General features: G+C 38.9%; 1 protein-coding gene across 1 annotated transcript in view; it reads right to left on the reverse strand.

Moving 5' to 3' along the window:
- Positions 1-22,775, reverse strand: part of tprg1 (tumor protein p63 regulated 1) — a 33,038-nt gene extending 10,263 nt beyond the window's left edge. Inside the window, exons 1-4 of the mRNA XM_032572917.1 lie at positions 22,548-22,775; positions 22,143-22,379; positions 19,413-19,504; positions 13,875-14,051 (exon numbers count right to left, since the gene is read on the reverse strand). Of these exons, the coding sequence (XP_032428808.1) occupies positions 13,875-14,051; positions 19,413-19,504; positions 22,143-22,358 (485 nt within the window). The 5' untranslated portion in view covers positions 22,359-22,379; positions 22,548-22,775. The remainder of the gene's footprint in view (positions 1-13,874; positions 14,052-19,412; positions 19,505-22,142; positions 22,380-22,547) is intronic.
- Positions 22,776-23,616: the final 841 nt, after the last annotated feature.

Below are 23,616 nucleotides of genomic sequence, written 5' to 3' on the forward strand. Positions count from 1 at the left end.
CAGCGTTCTTTTTAAAATCAGCTCTGGAAGGCTCTCGTCTTTAAGACTGCCGATTTGGGCTGCGGTAATTATAGAAGGCATGATGTCCATCAGCTGTAAAATCATCTCAAACGGTTTGCATCCCAAGTGAAACCGAGCAAGCCAGTGGTAAATGCTTGGCTCAACACAGACACGAGCCAAGAATTGAGAACTGCTGGCCCGGGGTCACGGTCCAAGACTCACATGTGTGAGAACAAGTGTAGAGGGAGGTGGCAGGGGGGTGTAGATCAGTGAAAAACAGGCAGGATTTCAAGATTTTAGATGATATGTGACTTGGCAATAGCCACTGAAACTTAAACCATCTGTACAAAGAGCGGCACATGCAGTCATTGCTGAATTGTCGATTTGCATCTCAATATATTAAGATCGTCTGATTTTGTCAGACGATCTTAAAGTTAGCTTGATGAAAACCAGCCCTCGTTCATACAGAGGGCCTGGACACTCCACTATTGAGAAACGATTGCTTATTGGCGGCGTGGACTCGATTGGATCTGATTTTACCCAATTGCTAATGTTTGGTCATCACCTAACATAATGCAACAACACAGCTGCGCAGGAAGCTATGCTATGAAGCTTACCAGAAATTGCGTGCGCTGTAAATGAAAGTCCACCCATTGCAAAGAAAGAAGTGGTGACGACAACAGTACCAGCAATAAACGTCTCAGACGGTCCTTTTGCTCAGACTTTAATTACTTGGAAGCGCGGAACAACTCGGACTGAAAGGCTTTGTTCACTTCCGCCGCTGCTATTGCCAAACAACACTCGTAGAAGCAGACCACAATTCTAAAACGGCGTAGAAAATCATCGTCATTATTCATAACTCCACTTTCTGTTCGCTGATTGGTCCGGGTTGAAATTCATCCAAAGAAATTGGGAGAAAGAAAGGGAGAAATCCCAGGTGGAGCACTGAAGGGAGAGGAGAATCGAGAAAGGGATTGGGCAGGCTAAGTTCAAGAGTACAAAGTTCTCAATTCCCAATCTTATGGTGTTAACTTATTTTATAAAGGAATCCTTCTTGAAGAGAGATTTCCACAACTGCAATTCCCAAACTTGGATGTGACAAAGAGCTCTCCGGGCGGAAGAGTAGAAGAGGTGGGTTACCAAAGAGACTGCAAATATGCTTAGCAAAATTATTAAAATTTTAATATTAAGTATTGAAATTTTGTGTTGTAACTAATTTTTAGCAATTTTTAGTCGTCCGGTCACTACTGGGAAGGTTCACCACCATTCCATGTTTTCTTAACATGTGGGTAATAGTTTTAAAACCTTAGAAATGGCTTTGTAACTCTTTCCATAAGGATAAATGACAATGACCGTTCCTCGTCTGTTCGCGAACGGCTGTGATCTGTTCCTATTGGAGATCTTTTAGCCTACGTCACATTGTCAGACAGGACTCAGTCATTTTTGATTTGACCAGTGAAATCGAACAAAAATGTTAATCACAATTTAGGGGGACAGAAAATTTTCCACAGTTCTATATATCTGAAGTACTTATTTATTTTGCTGATAGAGAAATTAAATTAACCACAAACCTAAAATATGAGGACAGCTACTAGGACTCCAGATATATTAGGAGCCATTAATCAGACATTCTCCAAAACCCAGTCACTAATAAAAATGTTAAGATGTTTGATGTGATATCTGGATGATAAACAACTGTAACCACCGTTAGAGGTGTTTGTGGTCAGAGCCTTTGTGACAAACGCCGAGCAGAAACAACAGCTGGATTTGATGCGAGCTAGTAAAAACAAATAAAAGCAGAACGCGGGCGATTTCTCAACGCTGTTCTGATTTTGCTAATGACCTGTCATGCTGATGTGCAAATCTTACCACATGCCTTGTGCAACAGTTCGCTTCCTGCCAACCAGAATTAAACACCTGAGGCTAAACAATAGCTGTTGATATGTCATGGTGGCAGGGAGGGGCTGCATCATAATGCAATCACCATACCCTGTTTACACAAGTACGCTCAGAATGACACCGCCGCTGCCGCTGAACACTTTTGAGTCTCCCTCCTACCTCCCCCCCCCTACCAAAGGAAATGCGGTGCGGAGAGAATAGGAAGGAGGGCTGACAAAAAACCCCAAACAAAATAAAAACCTAACACAAAAAGCAAATCTCGGCTTGAAAGAGTGATTGTATTTCAGCAAAAAGCGGCTGAGGACGATGGAGTTTGCACACACTGCCCCTTTTGTAGGCGCGTACTGCTGTTTCTGCCCAATCAATGGGAATATATAAAAGCTTTGCTGAATTCCAGAGGTAAGCTATCACCAAGAGAGGGACCGGCCCAAACAGGCAGAGCAGGGCTGGGCTTTTCAGGCAGAGGCTTTGCTAGTTTCCCCCTGTATTTATGCGGCAGAGCTGGAGTTAGGACTTTCACTGCGCCTCGCCTGGATACAGTCACCGAAATCAGAAAAAAAGGCAGGTTTCAGAAACCGCCTCAATAACACCCAATGGAACAAGAAAAAAAAAAAGGGTCAAGAGGTCAAACTGGAGGAAATCTCCCACTATTGACCTCTCCTATAAAGTTAGTTTTAACACTGTTTTAAAGCAAAGTAAACATTGAATTCCAATTCTGTGTCCAAGAGAAGAAAAGTTGCTTCCTGGTCTTTCAGGCGTTTAAGTCAACATAAAAGACACATATCAAGCAAGTTCCAGTTGTCACGGCAAGTGCCCCGAGTTGTTTCAAAGCGCACAAACAAATCTGATCCGATTGCTCAACAGCACCTGCAGGTTTGTCAGCCATCCACTCACCGAGATGTGAAAGGCTGAAAAGAATAAGAAGAAAGGTGGGACCTGGAAAAACAAAAGGAAAGGGTAAGGCCTATTTACATTATTCGTTACATATCTTCTTGTGCATCCTATGAAGACATGTGACCGTGCTACTGGGGAAAAACAGAATAGGAAAAAAAAAAAGAGACTGTAATGCTATAGCCACAGGGCTGGTGGCAAATATTCCCATCGTGGAAAAAGCAGAGTCCACAAGCTCTGAAGTTTCAGCAGCATGCCTCATGAGGACATGAGGATGTGTGTTAGTATGTGATATGATGTGTGTTATGAGAGCAGCGTGTGTGAAGATTTTATCCACCTTCTGCACTTTTTAGATCATGCAAAGGTTTTCTTTGGGTCTGTGCATGTTTTGATAATTTGATTTCCTCCTTAAAAACATGTAAGGCAAGACAAAATCATGTTTATGAACTTTATTAAAATAACAAAAAAAATTGAAATAGAAATATGAAGTGTTTGCCTTAAAAAAAAAAAAAGAAAAAAAAGTGTAAGGGTTTAAATTTGGTTAGGTTGGGCTGGTGACCTGACCAGAGAGTAACCTGACTCCCGTCCGGTGACCGCTGGGTAAAGACGCTGGGCTAAAGCAATAGAGGCTTGGATGGATGGACAGATAATTAGAATGATGAGTTAAAGTCACAGTTTTCTGACTTTGTCTGAAAAGTTGCTATAAAGTCACTAAGTTAAAAGACAGTGGGGTAATTGTTGTTAACCACACACGTGGAGACGTGACCTGGTGGGCAGATCTGTCAGTCAAAACTCTCAATGCAGAGCAAAAGGAACCAGTGGCTGATTTTCAGACCTTTGCCGAGGTAGATACAATTGGTAGATGAGATCGGTTTCTTGGGTATTGACTGACTGCCAATCTCCCAAAATTCAAGGCAACTGCCCCTCCCCTCCTCTGAGCTGCCGTTTCCGAACTTCCGCCTCACAGAGCAGCTGCCCTCCACATCTCCTCCACTCAGCTCCTTCAGACTAGCCAGCAGCAATTAGCAAACACCTAATGGAACTACGCATCTGCTGAGCTCATTATAGGAGCTGCTTCTCAGTGAAATGCTGGTAAAATGTTGTTGAAGGGTTAATAGAGGAGCCGTGTTGTGATGACTTCCTGAAGCCGGAGTTTCAGAAAGAGCAGGAGTTTTTAAAGAGACATAGGCCCAATTTCAAGGCACTAAATTACAAAGTAAAATTTCTTTTAAGTCATATTTGATATAAACTTTTTATAACAGCTGAAGGTGACATAGTTACTTGACTATTCTAGATAATGGCACTAAGTATTTAATTGCTACAAAGTATCGGCAAATCTTAAATCTTAATTCGTACCGAGAAGGAACAAATTCTGACGAGGACATCTCTGTTTTTTCTTCATTTCTCAGAAGCTAGGCTTGCGCTCTGTATGGCACTTTAATGTTGGGCAATAAACATTATAAATATCTACTTCATTTCAGTACTCTGTTATACAATAAACTGTTAAGATGTTTTAGACTAGTTTGTTTATGCAATAGAAAAGTTGTTCTCCTGCATATTATGTTGCTTATCAGCTCCAACATTCCTTCCCATGGAAATTCCCTGCTGCCCTAAATATCTCCACAACAATCCACCATTTCTCTGTTTTATGTTCTTCTTTGTCCTCACCAATGTCTCTGTATGCAAACAGACTGATTTTAACACCTAAATATCTTGATCAGCATTGGTCATCAGCTTCCCATCTTAGCAGATGGGACACGAGCCAAATGTAAAGAAAAAAGAAAGTGGGAGTCAATCAAAATAGAGATCTGCCTTTATCTTGCAGGTCTTGTGATATCAAAACAACAGGGTGGAGGTTAGCCGGGGCTGTCTGAAGGGTTTCAGATTCTTTGGAAAGCATTAATTTGTCAGCACCACCTCCAGAGTAACTTTAAATGTACGTCTTATCTTAAGGCTGATTTGTACCGGTAACCCAATCCAATGAAAAGATGAGGTGATCAAGATGAACACAAACATCCTTTGGTTTCATTGTAAAAAAAAAAAAAAAAAAGGAATTAAAAAAACCCCAAAAAAACTCTGGATAGTGGACCCAGCTCAACCAGCACACCCAGCCCCCAGCAGGGCGTCATGATACCATCTCTAAACTGCAGCGGTCTTGAAGTTGCGATTATAAGCAACGTCTACGCGCGTAAACCCATACGTACATCAGCTCATGCCTTCCCCTGGTATCTACACAAAAAGTGTGCATCCACTTTCCGCATTCTTTAGCCCAGTCAAATGAAACCTTGGAAAAATTCAGGCTCGTTTTAACTTTAATAGGAAACGAAGAAGAACGAGTTAGACACAGTAGAAACTTCAGGAAGCCTACAGCGATGGGTTGGTTTCGCGATTAAGTTTATCTTCTTTTATAGGGTCTATTTCTACTGCGACTGTTGCGTAGGTGAACCACATCTGCTAACATGACCAGTTAAAGCAACTTTTTTTGTGATTTTTCTAGTTTTGTAGATATGGAGCCTGTTTTTGTGCCCGTGTTGGTTTCGACAGGCTGATCTGGTTGTTTGGGACTAGTAACCTTTGGGACTTAATTGCTCTCTGCAGGCTCTTTCATAATCATTATCATCATCATCTCTGGTCTCCCAAATCAAAATACTTCCTCGTGAGACGTATCATTATAAAAATTTTTTAAGGCTGTTGCATTTATTCTTGTGCCAATTTAAAAGGTTTGCAACTTCTGCCTATAATCTGCTATCAGAGGTCTGTCCACGTTTGTCAGGCCTGGAGAAAAAACATGCATAATCTTTGAACGCAATCAGGTTTGGCATCATATTGAAACCAGGAAGTGTCATCACAATATATGAAATCAATCAATAAATAAAATTCCAGGGTTTGTAAGCTGTTTTGATTTTACTGAACAACCTGCTTGTCATTGTGGGCAAATAGTTTGATATATGTTTGGTCTGACTGGGAGTAGGAGATATGGACCTAATGTTTTATCACAATATTTTGTGGTACCATCATGAAAGTGACAACAACAACAACTGTTTATCACTTCTATCTTAAGAAACTAAGATAGAAGTACACAAATACTGCTCTTGAAAGACATTTGAAATACATTTCTTTTGGAATCCAGTCACATGACAAAGTGTGATTTGTATCACTTCACTGCACACAGTAACTGCATTGAATCCATCCACCCATTTTCTTACACCCTCGTCCCTACAGGGGTCGGGAGGTGCTGGTGTCCATCTCCAGCTAACGTTCCGGGCGAGAGGCGGGGTCACCCTGGACAGGTCGCCAGTCTGTCACAGGGCAACACAGACAGGACAAACAACCATGCACACACACACTCACACCTAGGGAGAATTTAGAGAGACCAATTAACCTGACAGTCGTGTTTTTGGACTGTGGGAGGAAGCCGGAGAACCCGGAGAGAACCCACAGGGAGAACATGCAAACTCCGTGTAGAAAGACCCCAGGATGGGAATTGAACCCAGAATCTTCTTGGCAGCAAGGCAACAGTGCTACCAACTGAGCCACTGTGCATCCTTCCTTGAATCATATTTTCAAATTTATTGATACTTTCATTGACTAGTGAAAAACTTCTTCTTTAGCTGGAATTTGTAATTTGTTGTGACAATAAATCAAAATTGTTGTATAGAAATGGCTCCAGATGACTTTAAATGGGCAACATGGTGTGTTTTCCAAGCATATAGTGCCATTTTATAGCACAATCAAGTAACTAACGTTACGTTCAGTTGTTACAAAAAAATCGAAGGCGGAGCTGCTCCTTGAATAAGTCCACCCAGCTGAATGGTTGCTATGGGAGATTAAAGCATTTCTAAAACATGCATGAAAGAATCAAAGCAAAACTCTAGGTATGCTTTTGATGAGGAATTTACCTCATAAGATGAAATCAAGCTTAAAAATGTCAATTTTACCTAAAACTTCCCCTTTACGTTGGAAGGGGATTAAAGGGGAAGTCCCCTTTAAGGGACTTAAAGCTTTTCGATGTCCACCGAGTTCTTCGAACTTTCCCACTGTTCAGAGGATTGTGTGCAAAATAATTTTTCTGCTAGCTAGGAGAAACTACCAGCTACAATCATAAACACACACAAGAGATTAATAGACCTTTGCCTCGTCCTCACAAGACCCCAAATAACATTCAGCAGGAAGTATTATATGATTTCAGTGTATTTAAGCCGTTTACATAATTATGACCTGAACTAGAGAAAATTCAAAGTTCTCTGAGCAAAATGTAGGTGAATATATGAATTTTATCAACACCGGTGGATGAGTGCTTTCTCAAGGCTTTGCAACAATTTTCTTCTCTCAGCAGGTTTCTTGTGCAACACCACACGGCAAAAAACCACTAAATCTTACAAAGCATTTTTGTCTAGTTTCTAGTGCAAATAAAACTTACAAAACCAAATAAATAAAGTTTTGAAAATAAATAAACAAAACTAACTTGCAAGGACCTTTCCAGCAAGATACATTAGCTTGTTTTAAGTCGATAATTCTTGAATACTAATAAAAAGCGCAAGTTCCACGGATAGATTATTTAACTTATAACATGGAAAAAAAAATCTTGTTATAAGTGAAAGAACCTGCCAGTGGGGCCATTATTTTTTTAAATTATCACTATTAAGCAATTATTGACTTAAAACAAGCTCATATATTTGGTGTAAAGGTTCTTGTAAATTAGTTTTGTCTTATTTCAAGATATTTGCAGTAGAAATAGTGCAAATATCTTAATATTTGCACTATCAAATATACTGCAAATATTTAGACTCTAAATATAAGAGAGTATTTAGACTCTTGGTAAAAGTCTAAATACTCTCTTGTATTTAGACACCAAGTATTTATACAAAAATACTTGATAAGATTTTGTGTTTTTGCAGTGTACGGTCGGCAATGTTCAAGGTAACTTAATAAAAGTAATGACTACCTCATTTCCTGTTTATGTGGCTGAAGGTCGCATACCTGTTAGAAAGTTTGTCTCCTGCGTCATGACAAAATGTAATGTCAAATTGAAAAGAAAAACAGCATTGCAAACAGCTGGGTCTTTCTCAAACTTCTTTGCATGTCGTTATAATATAGTGAGCACCGACTCACTGCCCTCTGCTGTTTAAATAATTAAGCTGCAGCGGCGTGAAAAGGTGTGGTCAAAGGGAGAGTTCAACGACAGAAAACGGCACATTCTACCCATTTCTTAGGGCTTCTGCTGTAGCAATCGCTGCTCCACACCCAGCTTTTTGAGACAGAAATAAAAATGAAGCAAAAAAGGAGATGATTCTACATAATTAGTTTGTCTAGACGGTTTGGAAAGAAGCCTCTCAAAACATCTCTAAACAGATTCTGAATACTGGGTCCTTTTTGTTAATTTGTGCACTTGGAGAGCATGTTGCAAAAAAATGTCTGAAGGGTGAAATCCGGAGATAATGGAGGCCAGTCGCTTCGGAAACTACTTTAGTTTTATTCAGCAATTGCTTCCCGTTAAACAAAAAAATACTCCAGAAATTTTAGGCATATATAGAAACAGATAAATAAATTGTAGGATTGTGATTTCTTTTTAAAGAATTGAGCTGTAAAGTTCAAAAAAAAAAAAAAGAGAAAAAAAATCTAAGGGAGAAATCACAGAACAATGAACAGAGGTAACTGTTTGCACCAAAACGTGATCAGAGAACAATTTGACTCTGCCAGATCTGTGAACATCGGTATCGGAGAACGCAGAGGACGCGCAGCAACAGATGCAGGATGTGATTAGATCAGGACAGCAAGCAGCTGTGGGGATGTGATGAAGGCGATGTGGCGCTGCTGCATTGACCCGCTCTACCGAGGGTGCACACTGACATCATGTGGTCAGACGACCGTCAGCAGCACGCCTCGACGATGATGACACGAGCGCAGCTACAAAAGCCACCCCGGCGTTTGGCGTTGCGTTGCCCCGAGAGAGCGACGTGTGTGAATGAATAACCCGGCAGCCGGAGGAGCTCAATGATGCCTCTGGGCTCTCGTTCATAAAAGTCTAATATGGAAACGGTGTGGGAGTGAATGATGAGATGAGCGAATCGGATTTACAGCATCAGGCTGGTAAAAGGTATGAAACCATCTCCAAGCAGTTTAGATGTCATCTATCAACACTCATAAAAGATCCCCTGCAGGGCCGAGCAAAAGTATTTAGAACGTTTTGTTTTTATTATATTTTGCCACATCACAACCACAAACCTGCGTGTTTCTCACAGATTCGATGCGATAGACCAGCACAATGTACTGCACATGATTATGAAGTGCAGGGAAAAATACTCTACAAATAGAAATCTGAAGTGTGCTTTTTATTTATATTGGATTATAGTTTAGCGGAGTTGGATCATAGAACAGGCTCCCGAGCCGAAACGGCACGAATGTTTACGCCCGTCACAACTTTTGCTGGATGATAAATTGTCGTGGGAGTTATTGCGATAAACGGTAGTGATGTTGCTTTGAAACCACTTTCCAGTAAGATAATGGTAATGGCATAACAATAAAAGTTCACTCTCTCAAAGATCAATATACTTTAAATTAAGGACATTTTAAATATCTAGAATAAATGAACAAAACAACAGAAATAACTAATAAAATGTCTAAACTTTTGTTTAAGCTCTGGTTCTCACTGTAAATGCCATGTGGGTGACATTTTATGGATTATACTCTGATGTCCCGTTCTCTTGAAGGCAGCACAGAGCTGCACCACTAGAAACTGACAGAAACACTGAAGAGAAGAAGAGTTATGATTGATATGGTTGCAATTCTATCCATATTTTAATGTTGCAGAGCTCTGTTCTTTTGCAAACAGTTCAAAGTTTAAACTGGTATTGTTGTACAGTTTTCATCTGGTCATTTTATGCTAGATTTAGCAACTAACATCAGAAAATGGCACAGAACAGGAATATTTTTTCCCACTCTGATCAGCTGCTGAAAGGCCTACAAATTTTAACTTGGATTTCCATTCATTGCATTTTTTTGTAGACGCCTGTAAAAATAATTTTTATTCACATGGCTTTTTTGTTCTCTGGGAAATTATTTTTGATGATCAATACAGACACAACCATAAAAATCAAAACATCAACTATAACGATAGTAATATTAACAATAAAATAATATTCAGTGAAAAGTAGCCAACAATTTCTTTGATGGGGGGCGGTGAGGGACCTGGATAATGGACCGGGGGGCGCTGGCCCAAAAAAGATTGAGAAACGCTGATCTAGAATAATACACAAGCATTTTCATGGCCCTTATTGAGGTGAGAAAATCAGAAAAACCGACAACATTGTTGGTGTTGTTACCATTTTCTGCCAGTGTTGCTTCCATGAGAGCATCAATAAATATCAATATATTTTAAAATGTGACTAAATGCAGCTGCAATGAAAAGTAAGTGGTAAAAAATGATTCATTTTTCTTTTAATTTCATTAACACGCTTATTATGACTAAAACTAATATTTTGGAGCGCTCAAGTCAGAGTCCCGACTTGATCTAGTAAAAAATAAACATCCGTGGAAGAAGTGAAGGATTAGGGTGATGGAGGTGTTCCAACCCTTAAAAGACCTGGAGCTCATCACCAAAGAAAAATCATGTATTGAAATATGCAAAAAAACTCCTTAGCGATCAGAAGAAAGGGGCAATTCTTTGTCAAATACGTCTGCCTTTTTTTTTTCTTATCACAAATTAACGTTAAACAGCATTAAAAACAAATCATTCAAAATCGAAACATTTTGAATATTATGAATAATTTTGGGTCTCAGTTGTATGCACTACTTTTGGTGGTTCATCGCATAAAATCCCAATAAAATAAAGTGAAGATTGTGCTTGCCAGGATGAGGGGGAGTTCAAGGTGTGTGAATGCATGCCACATTTGCATGGTGATGCTGCCTACTGATAGCAGCTCTACAAAACCCCTAAAAGCCTGACCGTATCAAAATGAAAAGAGGAACAGTGTGACAGGAGCTGGGTAGTTTCCTTCACTATCAAAAGCTCTATTCAGGAATAACTATGATGGCACCTGCATGGCCCAGATGCTTTCAGCAGATCAGTCCAAGTAACGTTATTTACAACATTTCTCTACCAAAGACTCACATTACCCTGTCAGAACCAAATAAACACTTTTTTTTTTTTAGAAGTTAAAATTTTATTCCTACTCCATGTATTGCAGTGCTAAAGGGAGCATATGCAAAAGTAACTTTTTAAGGCCTTAATATTTTTTTTGGTGTGTATTTTGAGTGAAAACACATGTAATATTTTCTCCCAGTGCTGCATCTTTATATTCTTATTGGGTTATATTTTTCAGGCTGTTCGTTTTTTCCCCCTATTCGCTTTAACATTTTCTTGTCTATGACGTCACCGCATCTGCTAAACAAGGTCATGACTTCCAGCTGATCGGTTTTGTGAATCTGGCAATTTTTTTTCCTTGGAGCGATTTTGTTTGGTCCAAGTTCACTTATGCCAAAATCGCAAGTAAACAAGTGGTTCTAGCGTGTATTAACCCTTACAACACCCCCTCCCCTGGCATCAGAGCCTCTTTGAAGTGTCTGGTTAAATTCGATTTTTCTCAGAAATGTACCCACATCGGTGGGGAAAGTCCCCCAACACGTAAGGTTGGATGGACAAGTTTTCTGCTGTCGACATCTTTAATAAACTTTGGAATAAAAAGTTTCTCTGCCGGTAAATACTTGCACCGTTGCTTTCAAACTACAAAAATGGTCTAACAGGGTGGAGTGGAACGCATGAAATGTCTAATTCATAAAAAAAAAAAAAAAACAACAAAAAAAAAAACAGTACAGTACAGCAAAACGAGTTGCCCAAAAGAGCGTTTCAGAACGAGGTAAACTAGGAGTTTGTGGAGATACAGTAATGAGAAATTCAGGCCAAAGCATTCTACTTTATATAGACCATAAGTAAATGATTCACATGCGAAAAGGTAGGATTTAAAAGCATGAAATATCCACTTTAACAGATTATTTCCTGAGCCTAACATCTGTTCTCATGAAACAAAAAGTTCTGTGGAAGGTTCAAGCAGCAGCAAGACTTTGCTTTTCATATATACATGAACACGATTGCAGATCCACAACCAAGACAAGAAAAGGACACACTTCCTGTGGGACAGAGGAAGAAATCTGAGAAGGAAAAGGAGCTAAAAGAGAAAACAGACAGAGGGAATGTTTGAGGCTCAAGTCTTTGCTATTTGAAAACTGTGTCTTTACAGCCGGACTCCCGGTTGGCTTTCGCAGGCGTTTTATGTATAATTCAGTGCAGCGTGCCGAGATAAACCCTCCAATAAAAGGCCGCGCTCTCTAAGCTCGTCGCGGCACATTACGTTTTATTCATCAAATTAGTTTTAGTTGGTTCGGTGTCCCCCGGGCCCGTCTTTAAAAGGTTTACATGAAAGGAGGACATTAATTTTGCCACTAATCAGCTAAGTGACAGCTCCGAATGACAGCGATGCGCCTCACCCGAGAAAAAGGCACAACTCGCCCGTTTTTCATCCTCCTGCGAAGCGAGTTCCTGTTCCCCATTGTCCCCGTGAGCTCCCTGCGCCCTGTTACACTTTTCATTACATCCTTAGATATTTATTTTAAATGGACTCTGTCTGATACAAGATTAAAGAAATATATTAAAAATGAAAAACTGGAATAAGTAGGTCAAAAAAAAATCGAGCAAGCATGCTTTTGCTGCAAAGAACACCGGTTAATCACGAGGAACAAGGACATTTTCTCACAGGGAATTTTAGCTTTTGTGAAACTAATTAGAGCGCAGAGCTCATATAATTAGGGCTAATATTTGTAATCCTCCAAGCTGAGGGTTTTTAAGGCTTCTAAATTGCCAACTATCTCCCTGAAAAAAGGGAAATTTAAGTAGCAACGTCAACCAGCAACCTGCACTTCGACTTCTAAAAACCGATCAATATTCCAAGGTTAGACAAAATCACACAAAAAAGTACATCTGCAGGAGAGCTTCAAGCTGAAAATCACTGCTGACCAAAATTAACAAAGATTCATCTCACATTTTGCCAAAAAAAAAAAAAAAAAAAGAAATTTGTTGATTAACCCAAGGACTTTGGGCACCGACAGGACAAACGTGGGCCCTTCAGAAAGCAACAGCATTCCAGGAAAAGAAGATCCAGCCTGGTGGAGCATGACGGTCTTCAATAATTTAGTTTCAGTTTACTTATTTAGCATCAATTCACAATTGTCAACTCACACCAGTTTGATTCTAGTTAAACAATGAAGCCCTTCATTATGCCAACAAGTAACAATTTTCTAGTCGGTTGCATCAAGTCTTTGATTTGACCTGCTTTGCTTTTCCAGGACGTGAACGACTTGATGAGACTCGCCATGAATTCTGCTCTCTAGGAGAAAACCCAAACCTGCAATCAGTTTGTAGCCTGAAGCTCAAACAACAAAAGAACGCATGGTCAAAGATAAATAAGCTTTCAATTCCAATCAACACTTAACATTGGAACTAAAAGACATTTTAAATATCCAAAATAAATCAACAAAACAGAACCAATAAATAAAATGTGTTAAGAAGTCTCTGTAAACAAAACTGTCCTTAAAAAAGAAAGGGATAGTTGAGACCAAAACTGGAGACTTTTGTCATCCAGTTTTTGGTAGAAAGAGAGAAAAGAGAAAAACAATAAATCATGCAAATGGAAATTATTGAGCTTGTTTTCATTAATCATGTCATTAATTGATTTATTGATTATTGCAACAGGCCTAGCTGAATTAAACCAATTTTACAGAGAAGAGCAATTTAAAAGATTCATTTCCATTTACTATAACCTCTATGTTGAAGCTGGCGCTGGGATTAGAGTGAAATGTCTTTTTCACACAGGGCCAAGTTGCTTTGGATTGCTTTCCCCCCCCTTACTAAACAAAGACATCATTTGAAAACAGATTTGTCCATTTACTCCGGTTGTCTTTGATACTAAAACTGATAAGATTTGAAACATGTCAGTGCAACAAAACAAAAAAAAGCCTGTAGGGGGGAAAAAAATACCTTTTCACAGCACTGTATGATTGAATTATGCTGCTGGAGAAGTGGAGGGACTTACTTGAGCAGCGAGCGCTTTGGGAAGCTGAAGGAACCGTGAGCGATGCGGTCTATGTAGTTGAGCTGGATCTTCTGGATCTGCTCGCAGCAGAGCAGGACGAAGTCGTACTTGAAGATCAGAAGCGTGTTGTCGGTGATGACAACAAGGCGCTCCTTCTCGTTGTTCCAGTGATCGACTCTGAAACGGCCACACAGTGAGACATTATCAGTACGAGAGGAAGGGAAAGGGCAAGACGTGTAGGGCAAACTGTAGGCTTCTTGTAGAGATAAAGTCGTAGCAGCTTGGTGGCTATTGAGGATAAAGCAAGAGCTCATGATATCAATATGTCGCTAAACCTGTCACAATAAGCAATTAATCAATTAATGACATTATAAAGTAAAAAAATCTCAAAATCTTGTGTTTTATTTTTGATATTTACAATATTTTCCAGTTGCAGTGTTAAGTTTTCTTTACAAAATGAAAGTTCATCAGTCTTTGAGAGGGCGAACTTGCATTATTATTCCATGTTATCAATATATTACTTAAAAATGGTCTCAAAAGAACAACATTATCGTTTATCGCAATAATTACTGGGACAATTTATCGTCCAGCAAAATTTGTTATGGTGACAGGACTACGTGTCACAATAGTTCTCAACGTTGTGGCTGTCGCTTGTTGTCTTATAAGCATTTTGAATCATTTGTGTTGCAGCATTTTGTCCTTTCGGAGACAAAATAAAAACCAGTGCGACCGGCTGATTATTAGCCGCTAACGATGCTAAAAGGAGTCATCTCCATCAGAGTCCTGTCTGGACAGAACTAAAGAAACACTTTGCTGTTTTTGTTTGGGCAGTATTTTATCAGACTGATCCAACACAGAAAAAAAATTAGATTCTTTTAAGAGGTTTCAAATTTCTGAAACAGTCCGTTTTTCTGAAGTAGGATCACTTTAGAAGTAGACAAAAACCGCAAAATATGGACCGAATTACTCTACACGATATAATGAAATAAACCCATAAACACACTAAAAACAACTTGTGAAATATGAATTAAAAGTTACCCACCAAACATTGCTATAACCTCTAATTTTATTAATACTCAAAATTCATTGAGCTGAATCTTAAATCTAGAGGTAAGCATGATCAAATAAAATCAGAATTTTATCAGACCAACCTCACAATTCTGTGAAAGTTTGACTGCAAATGTAATCTCCTCGAGTTTCTTTTCAGTTTTACACTAAGTTTGATTCTTAATAGCCAAAGCTGAAAAATTAACAACAGAGATCTGCTTTTTATTTTTTTATTTTTTTTGAGAATAACAGCTTATAAAACCAAAGACAATGAGAAAGACTCAAACAGATGTAAATAAGCTGGCAAGACCACTTACTTCAGAAAGTTTCTGTTTTAATTTACCACGTTGGTTCATTTTCAAAATGATTCTGACTCAAACTCAGCATCTACATCAACTGTAAAAAAAAAAAAAAAAAAACATTTATCGACTTAATTGAAAAGTTGCAACTGAACTATAACTTTGTCAATTTAGAGTTTCGTCCAGCATGTCTCAAAAATGTGTCGTTAATGAATGATTTTTTGACAATAAAAATTATAGCATCAACCAAAAACAAGATTTTTTTTTTTTTATGAGTAGATTTACAAATTTAAGAATTACTGAAATAGAATTGAAAAACTTAAATTCTCATATCTAGATGTAGACATCCTCCTGGGTGATAGCAATTAAAAAAATATCACTTTTTTCTGTAATATTTAATAAACAAAATGATTTTTCAAATAAAAAATGTTGTTTCTAACGTAATATTTGCTACTATACAAACTTCAAACACAAGTTGAAGTACATAATAAGACATTGCTAACTAATTATGGGTATTTAGTGTTTATCCATCCATCCATCCATCCATTTTCTGTTCACCCTTGTCCCTAATGGGGTCGGGAGGGTTGCCGGTGCCAATCTCCAGCTACGTTCCAGGCGGGAGGCGGGGTACACCCTGGACAGGTCGCCAGTCTGTCGCAGGGCAATTTAGTGTTTAGTTTATGGCAATTTTGAAAATAAATGCAAGAATTGCAGTGCTCTTCAGATTAATAATGACACTTTCTCAACCAGTGATTTAATAATGTACTAATTCTATTTCCAATACTATTTAAAAGTACGCAAAATGTTTGAGTACAACCAGAAAAAAAGAAGAAGTTTACAATACTCCTTTCAATCTGTTTTACATTTTGTAAGAATGTTTTTTAAAGAAAGTGACCCGACATTCTGCCTTTCAGCTCATGTCTTTCCTGTCTTATTGCATAACGAAGCTTACCGTTATTGTCACCGACATTTTCTGTAAATAAAGTATTCAAATAGTTTTGTTCCTGAGCAGGTTTACTGCCCAAACCTTTTCTTTATAAATAGAAAGAAAAAAAAAGATCTTTAAGACAGAAATCCTTTACCTGATGTCATTGATAGACTGATTGCACAAAAGTCATCACAAATAATTATCCTTAAACATAAACTAGGTGACTCTAGGTATCTGCAGGCTAAACTTTGAACGTTTCCTTTAGACTCTTTGACATCAACCACAGCTCACACACATGCTCCACTGACTAGACATTTACATCAGTGCTACTCAAATGTTGTAGGAATGATTCAATAGTGTTATGTGATCTCATGCTAAACTATGCAGACTCTCTGTCTGCGCCGATGAAGAGTCACTCACTTCAATAGGCTAATTGTTTGAAGTGGCTGACATGGCAGGGGAGTTGGTGCTATTTTTATGAAGCTTGACCCATGACAAAATTGTTTTTGATATGCCTACATATATGTTTTAATGCTTTGGTTTATTTATCTTTAACAGTATTTTTGCATGTGGAATCAGAAGTGTACTTCACTTATTTAACCTGATAAGAGAGTAGATTTATGAATAATGTAAAATCCTGATAAATAAAGCCTAAAAACCTAAATCTCACCGTATGATCAAGATGTCTTGGTTTGAACCATGTGACATTTTTTAGGTCATGGAAGAAAGAAAGGTAGCTCTACAACATTGTGACTGTAAAAAGCATAAGAACATTCAAAACTGGTTACTAATCGCTTGTCAAAATGCAATTTTAGTCCATCGGTTCAGATGTAAAAGAGAAAAATAAATCACCAAGAGGTTACTTTGAGTTCTCAAACACAAAAACATGTTTTGCAAATCTCTTCAATTATGTACTGTAAAACTTTCACAATTTCTAAAAGTGCCCTTGGCAAACATCATACAATATGCATGCTGGCTTTTCAAAATCCCTGAAAATTTCACTGACTAAAAAAAAAGAGAAGGTACCGTCAGTTTAGCAGAAGCACATCAGTTCCCAGAAAATCTCCTGGCGTAATTAAAATTACTAAAAAGTCTAGTTTTTTTGTTCCCCCATCATCCCCCCATCTTCTTCTCTTAAACATCCACACACACACGCACACACACACTTCCTTAGAGCCGTGCTAATTCATGGTGGCATGGCTCCTCTCTCAGAGTGGCTCTCTTTCTTACGGCCCGCTGAGCCGAGCGTGCGTGGCCCTCTCCCAGTGAACCACTCATGATTGAAGCTGGCAGCCAGGGGCCAAAGAAGACAGTTCACTGCACAGCCGAGGCATCATGGGATAGGTGTGGGCGAAGAGGTTTGACTCCAATAATCAAATGACTTAACCTCGACTAGGTGTGAGCATTGTGGAGTTGCGGAAATTCAGGAACAGCGTGTGGGCGGACAGAACGGTGCAGCAGCAGTCGAGAAGAAGAGAGCGGGAGGTGAGGAGGAAAAACTTCTACGCAGCAACCTGCAGTTTCTTTGTTTTGTTTTTTCTCCACTATTTGGAGAACCATCGGGGAAGAGTATTTTTACTCCTTGGACAAGACAGAAATTTACAGTATTTCACAAAAGGATTCACACCCCTGGAGCTGTTTTCACTTTTTTTTTTTTTTTACTTTACAAAACTGAATTTCAAATCAGATTTTATGAGGTAGAGCGTAACGGTGAAGTGAAAGAGAAGAGACATGGTTTCTGTAAGATTTTACAAGAACCAAACAAAAGGTTGGTGTGGATTTACCTACCATCTTTGCACAAGTAGAGATTAAACTTTTCCCATCATGCTTTGGAAAACATGTCAGAGTGTCTGTGATCAGTAATCTTAAGCCTTGACACAGATTCTCAATTAGATGCATGTCTGGACTTTGACTGGGCCATTCTAACACACAGACATGCTTCATTTAAACTATTCTATTGTAGCTGTAAGTGTTTGTTTTTTTTACTATTTAATACACTTAAGACTTCATGTTGTGAATTTGCGCTGAACTAAGTGCATTTATCGATGCTAAATGTCTTTTAACGATTACCAGAGATGAAATAAATTCAGGTTGTACCACTCTAATGCAGAATTTCTTTTTCTGATTTTCACCCTAATTGGATCCAAACTTCCAAGTTTCTCTGTTTATTCATTTGCATTCGTTTTTTGACATTAACCTTGTTGTGCACTTGTTTAATTCCTTTTTTCATTTTCAATATCCCAACATGTTAGGGCTTTCAACCTGAACTTGGACAAATTGTTGTTAACTATGTTTAGAAATACATCTCGCACATAATCTCACTGCCAAAACTTAGAGATAGCCTAAATTTTATATTGGTAAGAAAGCAGTAAATGTAGCACCAATATATCTTTCAGGATTTTCTCAATTTTTCAGTGTAAGATTTTGCTTGAATTTACTTTATTTATTTCGTTTTTTAACACATCAGTACCAGGCGTGCCAACTACTTATACCATCTATACCATCTGTGATGTTTGCACCAGGGCTGGGTGATCTGGCTTAAAAATAAAATCTTCAATTTTAATCAATTTTTTTTTTTCACTCTCCCTTTCTCTTCTTAAAAAGAAATCACAAATGGCAGGAAATATTTTCAAAAACTTAGCGTTTATTTCGATCGCACCTTCTGCCCGTTGACCTGGATCCAATGTTAAACATCTTGTGTTTAAAACAAGATGGCGGCTCTGGGCGTACTAAGAATGACTGAAACCCAAGTAGTGCATAGGTGTGGGGAAAAAAACAAAAAGAATTTTTATAAATAAAAATGTGATTAATGGATTAGATCAATTTATCTCCCAGCCCTAGTTCACAACTTTATCGATGATAGACATTCTTAGTTATTGACTTGAAAACAAAAGTAAAACCAAAACGGCTAAATATTCCCTCCTGATCCAGAAATACACCATGTTGAATTATTCACAGCATCACATCATAATTGCAATCATTTAAATACAGTAAAAGGTCAGACGAGCATGAAATATACATAATTCCGCCCATTCATAAATCAGATCCTTTGAAGGATTGATTGTAGCATTTATTCATGGACACTTTGTGTCGCAGTAAAAAGCACATTGAAATAAACGTATTCTTCAGATTTTAGAGACGATCAGGATGATCATGTCCCTATTCATCTACAATCACATCACAAGTTACATCACATTCCCCACATGCTGACAGGACGCACACACACACGCACACACACACACCCACCCCGCCTCGTGAACTCACTCTGCCATCAGCCAGGTGCCGTGAATGCTGCCATCTTCCTCCTTGTTCACCAGAGCTTCGACGTCTTTGACGGCCTGATTGAGAGTGCCGGGCTGAGGAGACAAGAAAACAAGCCTGGGTGTCACTTTCTAATGTTCCGCCGTGGCAGAGCGAGGCTTTAAGGGTTATCTTTGAGGCTGATGTGCGGCGGGGGGACTGAGGGAAATGTCAGCGCGGCTCTGCGTCGAAGACAACAAACAGAACAACAAGGGAGGTGCTGTGTGTGTGTGGGGGGGAGGGGGGGTAGAACCACGGTACACATAGATGTGAAGTGTAGGTGTTTGAGAACGACTGTAAAAAAAAAAAGGGGGTGGGGAAGCTGAACATGACCAAAATCTGAGTAACACAGACATCTGAAGATGCTCTGGAAGGCTCCGGTACGCAATTCTGCACTCTACCCTCCAAACTGTCAGCCACGGGCTTTTTCTTTTTCTATCCTTTCACTTTGTTTCATTATTTCAACTCCAAGCTGGAGAACTTAAAACGATTAGGAGTTCACACTGAGGACTCCTGACAGTCTTACTGTAATCTTTGGCTGGGGCTGACTGCAGAGTCGGCCTGGCAGCCCGGGATGCTTTCCCAGTGCTAACCCAACACAACAGGCCTGCATCAAACGGCTTCTGAGATGGAAGTTTCAGTGCGCTGGCAAAAAAGAAAAAGAGAACGTGGATGAAACGGACTCAGAAGCGTGCGTGTGCGTTAGAGACGGAATTGTTTAATGACAAGGACAGATCCAGGAGGATTTAGAGAGTCGTATCAGTTTCACTGAAAGAGCATTCTCAACTCAGGGTCACAAATCCGTCTATGCAGCCTTGAAGATTACCATCTCTGACTGATGGCCCTTGGCTGCACACTAATCATGAAAACGAGAGGACGGGGAGGAGGTCATCTTTACTCAACAGAGAGCATTAACTCTTCCCAAAGTACTTCTATCTAAACGGGCATGTTTGATTAATCTGATACGGCAGGTGTTCTTCACAGACAATTCGGCAGGGTGCATTACAAGCCTGGCGGGCCACCAGGCTTTACTTGCGACTCCACCAGGCTGAGGATTGTTTGTTTATTTATTGCAGGTGTTTTATACAGCAGTAACAGCAGCTGCATTTGTTGACAATCTCTGTCAATATTCTGCTGATGTTGAAGAAACACAGTTTTCAGTGTTTCTATGAAATAAGAAATGAAATTAAAATCACACATGACTAAGAATCACACAAGATGAATCATTCGAAATCATGGCGGCGACGGATGTAAACAGCTACATGAGATATATTTATAATTCACTCATGGCGCTTTCCATCATCATCTATCAGCCAATCAGAGGAGATGTTGGCGTTTTATTCATGTGTCGGATTGACATGCCTCTTATGCTTGTGAGTCGCTAAGTATGAGACATTTTTGGAAAACTGTAGTCGGCGATTTCACAGAAGAGCTATGGATTCCACATGTTGGAAAGACACAACTTTTTATGAACAGTACGATGTTGTGAGAGCTCTGGTGGAGCCAGCTGCACATTGTCTGAAAAAATTTTTAAAAAACTAAAATACTATCCTCTTACCACTTCCTGTTGTCTCCTTCCTGGTTTGCGTTAGTGGTACCATCCAGCTATTGATCACATATAATACAAAAAAAAGTGTTTCCACTGCACTTTAGCGAAATACATCTATCTTGATATGGCAGAAAAAAAACAAACCCTCATCCCAAACTGGTATCCCACAAGGATGTGTGTTAAGTGCCCTGCTGGATACTCTGATCAAGCATGGCTGCAGAATAAACTTTAAATCAAACTACATCACTAGATTTGCAGGCCACCATCACCAGGCAACATCTTCCATCTCAACACCAGGGAAAGGTGACCCTCCACATTGCTGTCAAATAATTTGCAGCCGTCAACAAGTCTTCCTCCAGAATTGCTCTGTTTTAAGGGTATTATCCATCTTTACATCAAATCTGACCAGGTTCTGTGTTGGTCTATAAAATAAAACCCCAACAAAACACACTCAAGTCTGGCCCAAAGACTGCCGACAGTGCATTCATTGTATAAGCCTTTAGCTAAGGATTTGCACTGAGGAACACTCAAGTACATTTAACATATCATTTAAAGTAATATTTAGATTATTTTAGATAAGAATGAACTCTCAGAATTATATTTGAAAAATATTCTACCTATTGGATTTTAATAAGTTAAAAGTTTTTTTTGTGTTATTGTTCATTTTATATTTATCAATGTTCCATTGTTGCTGCAGTTAAACTTACTTTAGATTTAATAATACTTCAAAAAAATGTATATTCCTAGAATAGAGAAGAGAGTACTTCAGAACCTTATGAAAGCTGAATTTGAGCCCCTTTGTTCTGATTGACTGACTCGTGTATATTTAGTTTAGTCCACCTGGCTGATCAGCTCAATCTTATGCTGCATTTCAGATATTTTAGTCATTAATAAACGTGTATGAGACAACGAAAGGTGGTTTTAAACCATTTACGTCCACAAATACGTCCATAAAGCAAAACTAAATCGAAGAAATTTCTTAAAATATGCCTGACGCCACAAAATCATGTCCCACAATAACATGAGTAGTAAATCAAATGTAAATAAATATATATATATATATATATATATATATATATATATATATATATATATATATATATATATAAAGTAAGGCATTGTAAGGTGGAAATGGAGCCATTTACCCTCAACACAAAGAACTTCCTCATTTTGAAGTGCTGCAGGCAGGAATCCGCGGGGAGGTTACCGAGCTGGGAGCGAGCCGCCCCGGGATCCGTCTTCTGCTCCCCGGCGACCTCAGCCCGGCCAGCGGCCTCCGGAGAGTCCTCTGGTCCGCTGGAGGAGGAGCTGAGCGGGCTCTGCTGCTTCTCTGTGGGAACTCCTTCCTCTTCGTTTGCCATTATGAACCTCGAAAACAAACTCTTAGAGGGGAAGAAACGTAACCGCAGAGAGCAGTTAGTTAGTTAGTTAGTGATTGAAGGAATGGGTGGTTTAAACAACACGCTGTTCTCTGGTTTTATCGCCACCGACACAGCGGGGCTCCTCCGACAACAAACTTCGGTTTTTATTAGAAAGCGATAAGCTCTTACCTCACCTGTCCTCTCGGAGGAAATGTGCTAAAGGTTGGAAGCTGAATGAACGGACGAAAGCAGCAGGTGTACAACTTCCTTGTTCCGTATATGTGCAGCAAGTGTTGAGAGGAGAGGTAGGATGCAGCAGCCATAAACTAGAACATTCTCCAAAATCGAATCTGAAAGCAAAAAAAAAAAGACAAGAAAGTCTAAGACTTGATTTTCCTGGTGTGTGTGTTTTTTTTTTCTTCCATCAGCTTAAATCAGTGGCGTCCACACTTTTCCCAACGAGGACCAAAATCGGCAAGCCTTTGGCAGCCACAAAAGATGCCTTTTTAAAACTAAATAAATAAATAAAATACACTCTTTGTGCTTTTTTAAAAAAAATCTTATATTCTCAATAATAAACTAGAGATGGAAGATTTTATTGAAACCCACAATAATAGTTTTCCCCCCCCCCTGTAAACATTCTAGATAAAAACACACAAAAAGGTCTTTTGCAAATACAAGACAAGATCATGGAGCTTATCAAAGATGGTCGCAAAGAATAACCCACTGCCTGTAGTATTACATGCAACATGTTTGAGTTCAAATGAAATCTTTTCGTTTTTTTTCCTCCAATTATGCAAATAAATGTGTCAGATAAAACAAAAGTTAGCAACCACATCATGTCTCATAGGACTTTTATGGACTTCGAATGTGACACTATTTAATTACACTGTCAAACTCACATTTTCCGATATTTGTCTTTGGTTAAACTTATAAAAATGAAGAAATTCCTAAACTAATATGGTTAGATATATCAAATAGATACAGTCTTCATATTTCTCAAACAGTAAACAGCATTCCTCCTACTTTGGTCAAAACAGATCAAGTTTAAAATCTGCAGTATTTACGACAAAGAAAGTCTGGTGTTCAAAAACTGTTGGCAACTGAGTCAATATCCTGGTTTGTTTAGCCACGCCAAGCCTCTGTTGACCGCATCAAATGCCAATATAATGTGACTTAATATGTCTTATATTCAGAGCATTTCAAACTAATTAGCATGATGAAAAATAAACATGAACCCAAGTCGTATAGCGAAAGA

This window comes from Xiphophorus hellerii, chromosome 9, assembly GCF_003331165.1.
Source record: "Xiphophorus hellerii strain 12219 chromosome 9, Xiphophorus_hellerii-4.1, whole genome shotgun sequence".
NCBI lineage: Eukaryota > Metazoa > Chordata > Actinopteri > Cyprinodontiformes > Poeciliidae > Xiphophorus > Xiphophorus hellerii.